Source organism: Myodes glareolus, chromosome 18 (assembly GCF_982192425.1).
Source record: "Myodes glareolus chromosome 18, mMyoGla1.1, whole genome shotgun sequence".
In the NCBI taxonomy this organism is placed as follows: domain Eukaryota; kingdom Metazoa; phylum Chordata; class Mammalia; order Rodentia; family Cricetidae; genus Myodes; species Myodes glareolus.
The window spans coordinates 46,211,897-46,227,338 of record NC_142043.1 but is presented as its reverse complement, the minus strand read 5'-3'; the positions used below and the strand labels follow the sequence as shown (position 1 = coordinate 46,227,338).

General features: G+C 42.7%; 1 protein-coding gene across 5 annotated transcripts in view; it reads right to left on the bottom strand.

The window, feature by feature from the left end:
* The window catches only part of Ascc1 (activating signal cointegrator 1 complex subunit 1), an 88,200-nt gene that overhangs the window by 69,999 nt on the left and 2,759 nt on the right, over nucleotides 1–15,442 (bottom strand). For 4 of the 5 annotated variants that reach the window (XM_085679668.2, XM_085679669.2, XM_085679666.2 and 1 more), the window contains exons 3-6: nucleotides 14,025–14,124; nucleotides 12,730–12,753; nucleotides 10,662–10,759; nucleotides 9,377–9,555 (exon numbers count right to left, since the gene is read on the bottom strand). In XM_085679668.2, coding sequence (XP_085535794.2) covers nucleotides 9,377–9,555; nucleotides 10,662–10,759; nucleotides 12,730–12,753; nucleotides 14,025–14,124 — 401 coding nt within the window. The remainder of the gene's footprint in view (nucleotides 1–9,376; nucleotides 9,556–10,661; nucleotides 10,760–12,729; nucleotides 12,754–14,024; nucleotides 14,125–15,442) is intronic. The other variant, XM_048451728.3, reaches the window with a different exon arrangement.

Here is a 15,442-nt window from a genome sequence, read left to right as displayed (position 1 = left end):
ATTTTTCTACGATGCCAAATTCACCACACTAGTTCTTTACAGGAGAAATACAAATTAAGATGCATCAAAACCTGAAAGCTATTTATCTGTACCCTTTGGACGCCGACATCATTCCTGCCTACGCACTTTCCAGGCTCCAGAAACTCTTCATCCTCCCCTCGACACCTCAAAAGGGCCAAATCTTCTCAGATCGGTCTGGCAGAAACCCCGCCCTTCCTTCAAAATTCTGTGTCATTGACCTTAGCAGGCCTTCTCTGATCGCTACAGAATGCCCCTTTGGATGCCCACTAAAAGTCTATTTCCCCCCAGTAGGGTGTGGAATCTTTAAGGGCAGAGTCCACTATTCCTATGAAATGCAGATTTACAATGTGGTATGTCTATAATGCACGTGGTAAGCATTTAATAGAGTCTATGAACTGAAACACAGCTTCGCAACTGCCGCCCTTCGTCCAAACTGTGACACATGTGACAGCTGCAAGGCCCTCCCTTTCCTACTTTCCTAACCAACATCTTCTCATAGCCGAACATCATCAATGTAATCATCTCATAAAATAACTACAAATTTTCCAATCTCCCTAATATATAAAGAATTCTAAATTATATGTTAAAGTTTTCATATATAATTTTCTTCTTCAGTGAATAACCCTGCTAGAAAAAAATAATAACCCTAACTGGGGGAGTAGTAGGAGAACCTGACACAAGAGTCATTTCAGCCCAACGGCAGCTTCACACAGTATGAAAATCGTGTCTCGGGAGCTATAACCGACTCAGGTTATCTAGGCAGCCTGAAAACTCCCTGGTTGCTGCAGGCAGATCTATAAGACTTCAGAATGCTCCACCACACACAGTCTGAATTACTGTTTTTCATTACTGATGTGCTTTCTACCCGACCCTGCTGTGAGATAAAGTGGAATTATAGCGGCATCACTAGCTACCGATGATTGAGAGATACACAGGGTTGTAATATACTTCTTGAACTTCCAGACAGTAAGACATTTATGAATCATAATGTGGGCAAGGAAAGACTGAAAAAATAAGGTGCCGTTTACCTGCAGATCACAGAGATGAAAAATGCCTTATCAATGTCTGTGAGCAGCTAAATCCCACATTAAAAACTCGGGCTTAGGGAGCTGAAGTACAGGGACTGTGGTGATAATGTCTATAGTCAAAATAACATTTCTTATATAACTGGGAGTACAAAGCAGGTAATTTCAGGAAACACTTTGCTAAAAGTAAATTTTACTTCCTTGGAGAGTGAAGGGTGAGGTCAAGGACAAGCATTCTATCAAAGAGACAGAAGAGGCCACTTATTTTAAAGGAAGTAGTTCAAGGAAGGGTGGTAAAAGGACAGAAAGAGGCTTCTGAAGCCCAGAACGGTGGCACCCGCCTATTATCCCAGCACTCAGGAGGTGGAGTCAGGAGGAGCATGAGTTCATGACTATCCTTGGCTGTGTATCAGGCTCAAGCCCAGCCTGAGCTTCATGAGACCCTTAGTATGAATATATTTGGTAACAGATCCTCTGCTGAGATATTAAGGCAAAAATGAAGTCATATGGATGGGCTCCAGCCTGATATCTGAGCCCACGAAAGAGATGATTAGGACCCAGAAGCATCCAAAGAGGAACCCATGTGAAGACACCAGAAGACGGCCATTTGCAAATCCAAGAGATTGGTTTTGAAGAAATCAATCCCACCAACTTATTTAGCTCAGATTTCCATGCTCCAGTTTTGGAGAATGAATTGGTGTTGTGTAAGCCTGCCAGGCTTTAGTGCTTTGTTATTGTAACCCTCCACAACAATCTACAAAAGTGAACCTGACAATGTCAACAAACAAAAATCAATTATTCCCATATAACAGTGACAGACTGAAACAAAAAGAAAACTGTAATTTTCAAAAAGGCTATTTACAATGCCCTCATAAACAGGAAAAAATAAGGATAATTTTAATATAAATAGAAAACTAATGTCAGATATGTTAGTTCACACCTTCAATCTAAGCACCTGGGAGGCTGAAGCAGAGGGTCACTTTAAATTTGAGGCCAATCTAGGTTATATAGTGGGTTATATAATCTACAGAGTAAGACCCTGTCTCAAAAAGCAATGAAGAAAGGGAGGAAAGGATTGCATTTTCCTACATCTTAAACAAAGGGATACTGATACCATCCCTCTACACCTTTTCCCCTAGATAAGAGTCTCATCACTGAGCCCTGGCTGGCCTGTAACTTACCACATAGAACAGGTTGGCCTTACACTCAGATTTCCACCTGCCACAGCCTCCCTAGGGCAGGGATTAAAGGTGTGGATACCACACTACTGATTCCACCCCAACCCCTTTTAATGACAATGAAACTCTATCAGAGATCTCAGGTGAGCTCTGAGGAGACACCATTACCTGAGTGAACAAGTACATGGGCCTCAAGGCTCCTTGGACAGAATTCACCTGACTTGGGATCACACGTGCAGGCTGCCACTAGAAAATGACTGCATTCTAACACCAGAATGAAGCTCACCAGAAAGCCTCTCCCATATAACGGGGATGATAGTCCCTCGCTTATTTCCTCTTTTATGCTGTGCTCTTCCCCTGCTGTTCCCAGAGAATGGTTTAAAAGCAGGAAGGTGGCTATGTCGGTATGAAGTCTCCCTGAAAGCAGGACAGAAGTAATTCAGGCTGATTAAGGCCAGCATGATGTTCACAGAAGACAATCTCATTCTGGTAGAATTAAAATTAAAGTGATCTTTCCAGTATTTGCTCCCTATCAGCCTATGCCAGTAGCCAAAAAAAAGCAAGAAGATGAAAAGGTGTGCAGACACACACAGAGACAGACTTGTCTCACAGGAGGCATGCATAAAACTGAAAATAACTAGGACTGGGCTTCAGTTACATTTGTATTTACAAAAAATAGAATTTCAAAACTGACCAAACTCACTGCCAGCGCAAAAATTGACGCTTGGGCACTTTGTGTTTCTGGATCTGCTTCTTTTGTGTCTTGTACTGCTGGGCCAACTCAATATAAGAACCACATCTCTCAGGTCAGTGCTTCACACCTTATACAAAAATTAACTGAACTAAATAACTAAAAATAAAAAAGCAAACAAATAAAACCATATAAAATCTAAAAAAAGACACAAGTAGTTCACATTTTACAGCTATGTGAAAAGTTGTTAGCTGTGATATCAGAAGACCTACAATACAAAAAAAATTATAAATTGGACCATCAAAATATATTTATTCCATAAAAAAAATTGATAATAGAATAAAAAGACAAACTCCATACTGGGTGAAAACATTTACAAATCATACATTCTTGAAAGGACTAGTATCCAGGATGAAAAAGAAGCAAGTGTGTGTATGTGTGTGTTTACGCAAATGTTTAAAAAAAAAAGATAGCTTTTCTTTTTCTTTATTTGAGACACAGTCTCACTATGAAGCCCTAGATGGCCTGCAACTTGCTATTAGACCAGGTTGGCCTCAAACCCAGAGATGCACCACCTGTCTCTGCCTTCTGAATGCTGAGATTAACAGTGCATGCCACTACACCCAGCAACAATCCAGTTTTAAAGACTTCTAAAAATCTTGTATTTTATTTTATGTGTATCTGGGTGTAAAAGTTAGCTTGATTTGGGAAATATCATCTGGGTATGTATATGTGCAGCGCAAGTATACAGGTGCCCTGAGAGGCCAGAACAGGTGTCAGATCCCCTGGAACTGCAGTTACAGATGATTGCGAGCCACCTGAATCCAGGTTCTCTGCAAGAGCTCCAAGTGCTTTTAACTTCTGAGCCATCTTCTAGCACTGAAAACAACCAATTTTAAAATGGGCAAAAACATGAAACGGTAACTCACCAAAGAAAATATAACAATGAACGAAAACACAAAATTGGGTATCATTAAATATCGTTGAGTCATTAGAGAAATGGAAATTAAAACTATATTGAAATGCTACTCCGTAATTATTAAAATGGCTAAAAGATAGTGAAAAGAGGGCTGGGAATATAGCTCAGTGGTAGAGTGTTTACATAAGACCCTATGTTTCCCAGCACCACAAAACAAGAAAACAGCGGCAAGACAAATGCTGACACAGACACAGAACAATTAGAATTACCATATGTGGCTTGTGGGGCTGCAGACTGGCACGGGCACCCTAAAAACTGTTTGGCAATCTCTAAATTAAAAAAAAAAATTATTAGGAGAGGGGGAAGAAGTGTGTTTGTGTGTGGTAAGGGGTATGTGTGAGTGTGTGCAGTGTGTGACTATGTGTGTCTGGTGAGGTGTGTGTAAGTGTGTGCAGTGTGTGAGTATGTGTGTCTGGTGAGAGGTGCGTGTGTGTAGTGTGTGAGTGTGTGTGTCTGGTAAGGGGTGATTAAGTGTGTGCAGTATGTGGGTCTGGTGGGGGGGGTGTGCGCATTGTGTGGGTGTGTGTGGGTCTGGTGAGGGATGTGTGTGTGCAGTGTGTGTGTCTGGTGAGGTGTGTGTGAGTGTGTGCAGTGTGGGTCTGGTGAGGGGTGTATAAGTGTGTGCAGTGTGTGGGTCTGGTGAGGGGTGTGTATGTACAGTGTGTGTGTGTGTGTGTGTGTGTGTGTGTGTGTCTGGTGAGGGGTGTGTGAGTGTGTATGTGACTATGAGTAGGTGGGGCATGTGAGCAAGCCACAGCATTCACACGGGGGTGAAAAGACAATTCTGTGAATTCAGTTTGCTCCTCCCAGTTCACATGGGCTCCAGAAACCAAACTGAGGTTGTCTCATGCACAGCAAACACTTTACCCGCTGTGCCATCTCACCAGTCCTGGTAACATTTTGTTTTGTTTTGGTTTTAGTTTTTCGAGGCAGGATTTCTCTGTAGCTTTGGGCCTGTCCTGGAACTAGCTCTTGTAGACCAGGCTGGCCTCGAGCTCACAGAGATCCACCTACCTCTGCCTCCCGAATGCTGGGATTAAAGGCGTGCACCACCACCACCTGGCCCTGGTAACATTTTTATAAAGTTAAACAAATGACTACAACACATACTAGGAATCTCACTCCTGGGTAAGAAAATGAAAATTTATGTTTATATAAAAACTACTACAAAATTGTCCATAGCATTCCATTCATAATTGTCAGAAACTGGAAAAGTCCAAAGGACGTACAGTAACAAACACAGTAACAGACAAGTAAAGAAACCTGTAGCGCACCCATGAACAGAACCCAGCTCAGGAAAAATGAGAAGTAGACTACAAATACATACTACAGTGATATTTTATTATAAAGCACAAATAATCTGAAGATTGGAGCGCAAAGCCAACCACACTAGTCAGTCATACAGGCCAGGCAGTGGTGGCCACACCTTTAATCCCAGCAGCCACACTAGCTAGCCATAGAAGCAGCAGGGTGGTGGTGCACGCCTTTAATCCCAACACTAGAGAGAAACATAAAGCGGGATGAGACAGGGACTCAGCCTCTTTCATTCTGAAGATTTCGTTGAGGTAAGAGCTCTCTAGTGGTTGACTACTTTGCTTTTCTGATCTTCAGATTAAACCCCAATATCTGTCTCTGGGTTTTTAATTATTCGTGCTACTATACACAGCATGGGTGAAGCTCAAACATTACCCTAAATGAAAGAGGTCTGTGCAAACAGCCTATCAGTGTGAGTCCATGAATATGACATGCCCAGGAAGACAAAAATGAATACCACTAGGATGGGAAGGGCAGCTCTGCAAGGGCTGCCTGCAGTCATGAGCCTGCTCTAGATCTGAACAGTGATGACAGTCACAGAAACCTGCATTTTAGAGAGTCTAGCTCCAAAATAAACAATTTAGGCTCCAAAGCTAATTTCACTGTAAGATAGTTCTGAGTATAATTATAATTTTTAATCCTTCCATCCTGACAAACTAGGTAAAGAATTTTTTAAACTTGGAACTTTTAAGTAGACCATCTACATTTAAAAAAAAAAAAACTATGCTGGTGGTGGCGCACACCTTTAATCCCAGCACTTGGAAGGCAGGGGCAAGCAGATCTCTATGAATTCGAGGCCAGCCTGGTCTACAAAGCAAGTTCCAGGACAGCCAGAGCTGTTACACAGAGAAACCCTGTCTTGAAAACTAAAACCAAACAAACAAAAATCTCTCAAGCCCAGAAAACAGAAAGAAGGAGAGGAAGATTCAAAGAGCTAAAAGTCCAGGGGCTGGAAAGAAAGCTCAGCAACTAAGAGCCTTGGCTACGCTTACAGAAGATTCAAGTTCAATTCTAAGCACCCACAAGGTGGCTAGCGATATCCAATAACTCCAGTCCCTGGGGATTCATCCTCCTCTTCTGGCCTCCACAGGCATTGCACACGTGGTACACTTACATACAGGCAAAACCCTCATATACATAAAATTAAAAATAGATAAATCTTTCAAAAGAAAAGAGATGAAAAGGTCCAGAGGCAAACAGCATCTCAGTACATAGATATCTAATGCACTGTTAGCCCACAGCAGCGCTGCTAAGGCTGCTGGCAAAAGACCTGCACAAGGTCAAGCAGGGAACATTCCAACAGAGAGGAAGCTTAGAGGTTACTGACTGCTGATGGCTGAGGGGAGGGAGAGTCAGTTTTCTTTAGGAGGTTTGGTCCATTCTTATCTGCCCTCCCGCACCCCACCACACTCTGTTTAGTGCATGTGTGTAGGCCCCATGCCACAGCACACATGTGGAAGACAGAGGACAACTGTGCTAGTAAGTCATCTCATTCCATCACTTAACCAAGCATTTGACTATGAGTTTGTCAGGCTGGTTTATCACACACCTTTCCCCCGCCCTCTCCCTCGCCAGCCTCTGGGAGATGTTTCAGAAAACTTGGTTGAGAGAATGAATGCTACAGTGAGTGTTAGGCTGCACCATCTGGTGTATGGAACACATTCGGTACCTCTTTAAGCTTCTTTATAGCTGTGCTTATACCTTGCCCTGACAAGGCTGTTTAAAATGTGACCTATATGCAGAACCTGCAAGTGCTAAAGAGACAAGTGACCTGAAAATACTACAGCCTAACAAAACCCTTCCTGTACAGCATTCCACTCCATCACAGAGCCTGGGTGTCCTTTGGAACACACTCTATAATGAAGAGGCTGGAAACAGAACTTCTGCCTCTTTTATCCTTCCCTATGACAAAAACAACACAGAAGAACATCTAGGATTGGCAAAAGCAGGGAAAACACCTAAAGAAAATTTTGCTTTCAAATACATAAATTTCTTGAAGATACTTTGGATAACTACATGAAAAGACTCAAGCACACACACTCCTTTTCCACTTCTAAGAATTCAAGTAAGAAACAAATCAGACTACTCACATCAGCGTCATTACGATAATGAAAAACAGGAAAATAAAGACTGTGTTAGACGGAATACTAAGTAGCATTCATAAAACGAAGTTATCTGAGCCAAGTATGAAGTCACATCTTGTCATCTCAACTGCACAATAGGCTGAAGCAGGAGACTGAGTTTCAGAACAGCCTGGCCTGGGCAACACAGCCAAAGCCCCTATCATAGAAGAAAGAAAGGACGTGGGGAAGGCAGAGAAAACAGAAAAAAGTCATTTGAAATCTGTTATGTCACTTTAGCCATGACTGTTGTAATTTCATATTTGATCTCCAAAGAACAGTTGAAAGATTGAGGGCTTTGTCCAATGACAATATAGATAGACTGCTGCTCCAAACAAAGCAGAATATAAAATCACACATATGCCAACGTGGCTTGGTTTTGGTTTTTTGTTTTGTTTTGTTTTTTTTTGGACAGGGTCCCGCTCTTTAGCTCAGCCAGCCTCAAACACAAGCTCCTCCCACTCTCAGCCTCCTGAGCGCTATGGGAACTGTAATTGCTTCATGATCTTTATTCCTTTTGTTTTCTAACCTCCGCTTTTGCTTTTGTTTTTTAAAAAGTCCTCACTATTGGGGGCTGGACAGATTGCTCAGCAGTTAAGAGCACTGGCTGCTCTTCCAGAGGTCTGGTTCAATTCCCAGCTGCGATATGGTGGCTCACAACCATCTATAATGAGATCTACTGCCCTCTTCTGGTGTGCAGATATACATGCAGATAGAACACTGTGTACACAATAAGTAAATCTTTTTAAAAAAAAAAAAAGGGGGGGGGGAGAAGGATCTCTGTAAATTCAAGGCCAGCTGGTCTACAAGAGCTAGATCCAGGACTGGCTCCATAGCTACAGAGAAATTCTGTCTTGAAAATCGAAAGAAAAAAAAAAGAGTAAGTGCTATGGGAACTCCTGTGTTGTAAAAATAAATGACTATTTATCCTAGACTGACCTGGAACTCTAGATTCTCTGGCCTCAGCCTGGAATGCTCAGATTTCAAGTGTGCACTACCATGCCTGGCTAAAGTTTATTCATGTTATCATCCGAGTCACAAGAATTTCACTGTTCTATAACCACTATGAAGGCAGATTTACTTTCCTTTTTTATGTGTATAAGTGTGTGGGTACTGCATGTATACCTGGTGCCCACAGAGGTCAGAAAAGAACATTGGATCCCCTGGAACTGGAGCTATAGGCGGTTCTGAACCACCAGGTGGATGCTGGGAACTAAGCCAGGTCTTCTCTCCAGCCCTACAATTCTATACACCAATTTGTCTTTACCACACAACAGCAGATAATGGTATTTCCTTCACCCTGCCACCCAAAGGGCACGGTATGGAACACTGTACACATAGGAACAGCCTCCTCTGCAGACATGATGGTACACATCTGCAATTCTAGCACTTGAAAGCACCGGCAGGAAGAATCAGAGTTCAAAGTCATCCTCAACTGCACAGCAGCTCCACTCCCAGAAGACCCCATGTCCTCTTCTGCCTCCTCAGACACCAGGCAACACATGGCACACAGACTACATTTAGGCAAAACTCATGCATACATAAAATAACTGGGAATTAAAAAGACTAGAGGACGGGGAGATGGCTCAGTAGGTAAAGTGCTTACTGCACAAGCAAGAGGATCCAGTTTCAGATTCCCAGCACCCAATAAAAGCCAGGTGCTGTGGCAGATATCTGTGTCTTCAGTATGGGGAGGGGGGGGTGCAGCAGCAGAAGGATCCCAGGGGCTAGCTGACCAGCCTGCACTGACAAATGGCAATCTGTAGGTTCAGTGAGAGACCATGTCTCAAAATAGGTGGAGAACAGGAGAGAAGGAAGACATCTACCATCAGTCTCTGCCTCCACAAGGGCGGGTAGACCACACACAGGCATGCACACACAACACATATACATAAATAGATAGATAGACAGATAGAGAGAGATAAATCTTTCGAGAGCGATGCTCCACATCTTAAATCAAAACCTATGGGAAGGTATGTCGATATTCCTGTTTGAATTATGAACCATTTTGTGCTGTTTAAGAAAATTTGATTTTGTTTTCTACTTACCATGGAACACTTCTCCAGCACTTCCTCCTGGAACTTCAGAAATCTTTCCTGTACTTCAACTTCATTGAGGAAGAAGGACAGGAAGTGAGTGAAGGGCTGCCTCCTTCTAAACGTGTCCAGAAGAACGTCAATCCGAGTTCGGGCTGAAATCACGCCATTTCGATGCTGACCAGTAATCACTGCAAGCAAAGGAAAGAAAACATTAAGAGGCTCAAGAACCCACAAGTGCTTGACAGGTAGACGCCATCTGATACTACCATCTCTAGGGATCACCAAGGCGAAGAAAACTGCTAGTGAATTCGATGTCAACAGAATAAATTTGAAAATAAAGTACCTGGGGGTGGGGAGGTTAGGAAAGGGCTTACAGCACAAGCACTAAGACCTGAGTTCGGCTCCCAGATGTGCAGAGCACATCTGTAACTCCAGTAACTTAGGAGGTGGAAACAGACAGACCCTCGGACTCGTTGGCCAGTCAGTTCATCCAAATCAGAAAGTTCCAGGTTCAGTGAAAGACCCTATCTCTAAAATAAACACACAGATAAATAATTAAGATGGAAATCAACTGAGGAAGAAAGACACTTATAACAACCTCTGGTTTCCACATGCAGAGATGCATGCATACCTACAGGAACATGTGAGCAACACGCACACACATGACACACATGAACACACTCACTCCCCCCCCCCCCCTTGTATCTGAGCCAGGGACTGCAATCCAAGCATTTGGGAGATAGTGACAGAAGAATCAGGAGTTCAAGGCCAGCCTCACCCACATAAAGAATTTAAGGCCAGTCTGGGTACCCTGACTAAAAAGAGAGGGGGTTGGGGAGTGATCACTGAGATGGTTCAATGGATAAAGGCACTTACTGTTGTCAAGTTCAATCCCCAGAACCCACATACTGGAAGGAGAGAACCAACTCCTGTCGATTGTCCTCTGACCTCCATACATGTGTCATGGCACTATGTACCCACACACAGACACACACACACACTAAATAAATATAATTTTAAAAATGTGAAGGCTGGGTGTGTTTCTGCACATCTGTAAAAAATAAATAAATAAAAAGAACTAAGCATGTCGTGCAGTGGAGGTGCATGTCTTTAATCCCAGTACTCAGGAGGCAGAGACAGGCAGGATCTTTGTGAGTTTGAGGCCAGCCTGGTCTACGAGTGAGCTCCAGGACAAGCTCCAAAGCTACATAGAGACCCTGTCTCAAAAAAAAAAAAAAGAAAGAAAAAACTAAGTGCAAACATAGATGATGTATAAATGATGTCTAAGTCTCACCAATTTCTCCTTCTTGTCCAGGTTTAGGAATACTAATAGATGTTTTCGTCTCCATTTCTATTTTCTTCTTGGTATCCCCTCTCTTTCCAACTATGTGCCTATAATATGAAAAAAAAAATACATGTTTAGGTTATATACAGCCAGAGACACTCCCTAAGAGAAAGACACTTCAATAAAAGTGCAGTATTAGTAGAGAAAAGTGTAAGTCACCAGGCTTCACAGAGCAAGCTCTCTTCACTCACAGGCAAAGGGGATCACTGACTCAGTGTGTAAATAGAAGACCCACGGCAGCAGGCAGGCAGGGCACTGTCAGCAGAGGCTAAGAGCTCACAACTTGTCCACAAATCCAAGGTAGAGTGTAAGTGAGACTGGGCCTGATGTGGATTTTGAAATCCCAAAGCCCACACCCAGTGACACACCTCCTCAACAAGGTCACACCTCCTAATCCTTCCTAAACAGTCCACTGACTGAGGACCAGACATTCAAATACAGGAGTCTATGGAGACCATTCTCATTCAAAGCACCACAAAGGGTGAAGGGTTTGGAAAAGAGATCAAGAGGACCATTCAGACAGTCTGTAGAACACAGAAGAGTCATGCTTGGTGAGATCTAGAATCAGTATTCAGGAGGCTGAGGGAGGAAGATCGCTAGTTCACAACTAGCCTGGGATACACACACACACACACACACACACACACACACACACACGGGAGGGGGGATAGGAAGAAAAGAGGAAAAACAGGAAGTAAGCATGTAACCCTAAATTAAGCACAGCACATACTTGATGTTGTTTAAGAGATGTCACCACAAATATATATTATAATATATTATTGCTAAACATATTATATACTGTATGCGTTTGTGAATGGCCAAGTTCTGAGATTTGACAATCTGATGTCTCACAGAAACCAGAGTGGAGACACCTTTCAACATTCCCCTGCAAACAAGACTAACTCATTACAACCCTACCATTCCCTCCCAGCTTCAGCCATCTACTACCGACTAATCTCCCAGCAGGTATGTGGTACACACCTGTAATCTCAGCAGTTGGGAAACTGAAGCAGGCAAACTGCAAGTTCCAGGTCAGGGGAAGAAGAAAAGAAAGAAAGAAAAGGGTAGGAGTTCAGGGGGAGACTTCTCAGCGAATGGTATCTACCAATTAGGACTAATTAGGACCAACATCTAATCTTGTACCCATATGTTCATCAGGAACACAAGAACTTAGAAGTCTACAGAATCCAAAAGGCCATCATCAGAATTAGACATTAAGGAATTTTTACATACGTCAGCAGTAGACCTATGTACGCTAACAAGTTACACTCATTTTGTTTTTCAGGAAGCTGAGTCATGTCATTCTGAAATCATATCTCCTAGAAGAAAATGTCATCAGAGCCTAGGAACAGAGTAAGTAAGCTGTCAGGGTTAGCTCTGGCTTTTCATTGGCTACATTCAAGGAGAATTTTATCCACAGTAGGTATTTCAGAATGTTCTCAAGGATGAAACTATTAGCCTTCAAAAGCATTTGAGTTCATATTTGTAGCTCTCCTCCCTGAGTGGACCTAACTCATCCAGTATAACAAAAAAGCAGCAAGGACTCATGGACTTCTTAGACCACTTGATCTTCCAAGGCAGTGAGCTTCTGACAACATTCTATTAGTGGTTAACGTGGGGGAGACGACGAGAGCATGCACACAAGCACATGCTGAAGTGACCTCAGAGTTCATAAGCAATTCACAGCAGTGATCCTTGAAAAAGCACGGCAGTCTTGACAGGCACTGAAGATTAATGGAACAGACAAATCCCTACCTTCTAGAAGTGTCCCATACAAACACAGACTATGATAAACACCACAAACCACAAGCAGAGGTATTATAAAAACATACAGCAAGATAATCAGTGATTGGCAGGGATGGCTGGGACCAAAGCAAGCTTCTCTAGGAAGGAGAATATAACCAGGTAAGAAAGAGAAAAAGATGGCAGCAAAAGGCATAGCACACACATGAACTCAAAGAATGAAAAAAACCACAGCACATATGAGGAACTAAAAATACCAGGTGGGTGTTCTAACCTTAAGAACAAGGCAGAGAAAGACCTAAAGCAAAAGGAAAAGAAAACAAAAAAAAAAAAAAAATTGCAGAATCAGCTAAGGCATATTCATGACTTTGGCCACTGCTTTAATGAACCAGAATTCCATCTGACAGTTTTTTAAGCGTATTATTAGTGTGTGCGTGTGTATACATAAGCACATATGTGGGTACGCCCACCACAGCACGTTGCATGGAGATCAGAGAAGAACTTTGTGAGGTTGATTACCACCTTCCACCTCTACAAAGGTTCCAGGGATTAAACTCAGGTTGCCAGGCTTGCATGGTGAGTGCCCTTACCTGCTGAGCCATCTCACAAGCCCCCACAGATGGATTTTAAGCAGAAGTGGTAAAATAATCATATTTTCCTTTTGAAAAGATGATTCCAAGCCAGGTGAGGTGATGGACATCTGTCATCTCAGTAAATGAAAGGTTGAGGCAGGAGTTCCATGACAGCCTTAACAATAAAGCAAGACCATGTCTCAAAAAAGGAAAAAATTAAAGAGGAGGTGGGGAGCTGGAAAGATGGCTCAGTAGTTAAAAGCACTGACTGCTCTTCCAGAGGACTTGTTTTAGAATTTCTAGCGCTCACACGGAGGCTAGAAACTCCAGTTCCAGGGAATACAGTGACCTCTTGTGGCCTCCACAGGCACTGCATACACATGGTGAACAGACATGCATGCACGCAAGACAACTCACATAAAAACAAATCCCAAAAACATGGTTTTAAATCATTCCACTTTCAATGTGAAGGACTACGAAGAGAGATGGAGTGTGGAGAGACTGTTGCAGTTATTTTAAGAATTCCACAGGAGCACTTGCAGCTCTAGCAGAGGGCCCAGGTTCAGTTGCAAGAATCCACAACACATGGCTCACAACTACCTATTAACTCCAGTTCCAGAGAATTGGACAAATCCCTCTATGCTCCTTGGGCACCAGACACATAGGCAGTGTACATACATACATGTAAACATTCACACAGACATATTAGATAAATATTTCTCTTAAAAAAAGAAATCCATAGGAAAAAAGAGTAGCAGTGAAGATAACCCGTAGATCCAAAGGACATTTAAAAGTGAAAGGCAACAGGATGTGGCAACAAACACAGAATGATTAGATTAATCTGTAATCAGTCCTTTGACATTTCAGGACTCAAAATACTAAACTCTGTCATCATCAGTAATCAAGCAGCACAGTAAGTGTGAAAGACTGAAGAGCTGGCTTCCTGCTGGGTTTCCTGGAAGTACTGTCCCCTGAAGCTGATGGGGCACTCACTCACTTGTAGAGCAGGCTAGGGGCACTGACAGTGGCCCGGAATCCTTGAGGGGTCTGCTCCACCTCATAGGCATCACAGGGCTCATCAGAATATTCCATGGAGTCTGAAAAGAAACCGGAACATCTCTGAATGCTGCTGCTCAATGGAAAACAGCCTCCTCCCTCTGCCAATCACTCTCAGGGTTAGGACGGCAAGAACAGGTGGGAGGAGCAGCTTGGCTACTGCTTTAGTACCCGCCTCGTCCGCTCACAGGAGGAATAACGAATAAAAAGAACACGGTGGTTATTGTAAATCCGTCAGTCTCAGAACCTTGGGAAGGCAGTATATACAAACCAATACTTAACTGCTTTCTCTTAGAGAGTCAAGATGCCGGCCAGGCGGTGGTGGCGCACACCATTAATCCCAGCACTTGGGAGGCAGAGGCAGGTGGATCTCTGTGAGTTCGAGGCCAGCCTGGTCTATAAGAGCTAGTACCAGGACAGGATCCAAAGCTGTCTCGAAAAACCAAAAAACAAACAAAGAAGAGTAAAGCTGCCTAAACAACATGTTTTACTATCATTCTATTCAGACAAAGTTCACATAATATGAACTCAGCCTTTTAAAATCTAATACTTTTTAGTATTAGAGCACAGAATTACTTTAATGAATTACTAATAAATAAGGAAGATACTAAGATTTATTCCTTAAGACCTCAACATAGAGAAAAGAGAGACCAGGCCTTATGCCTGGAAGAGTTCCAGGCTGAGGCAGGAACAGTAGCAGCCTGAGTTATATAGTAAGGACAGTGAGAGAGACACACATAAAGAGTAAGAATGGAAAAGAAGAGTCCAAGGCTCAAGGCTGACAACACACCGTAAAAAGGATCACAGGGAAAGTGACCCCCAAAGTTAAGGTACAGTGGAAACCCTTAGGAATCAAAGAGGGGCAATGGCAAAGAACTGAAAAGTCCTGTTTATGCTCTAAACCTAACCACATGGCCATTGCCCTGAAAATATTTATAACCCACCCCAACTATTTATTTCTATTTACAAGATTACCATATGTAAAATAAAGTTAGTTGGGTCTCTGGAACTGTCAATGCATGATTACAAGGAAGAAAGAAAAATAACATAATAACAACAGTTAACATTATCTGACTCTGAACTAAATCCTTTACACGTTTATTTCAATTGCTTATATTCTTAGCCAGGCATGGTGGTGCACCTTTAATCCCAGCACTCAGGAGGCAGAGGCAGGTGAATCTCTATTAGTTCAAGACCAGCATGGTCTACACAATGATTCCATGACAGCCAGAGCTACAGGATAGAGAGACTGCCACAAAATAAAGCAGAACAAAACAAAACAAAAAATGATGGGCCATGGTAGTGCATGCCTTTAATCTCAGCACTCAGGGGGCAGAAGCAGGTGGATCTCTGAGTTTA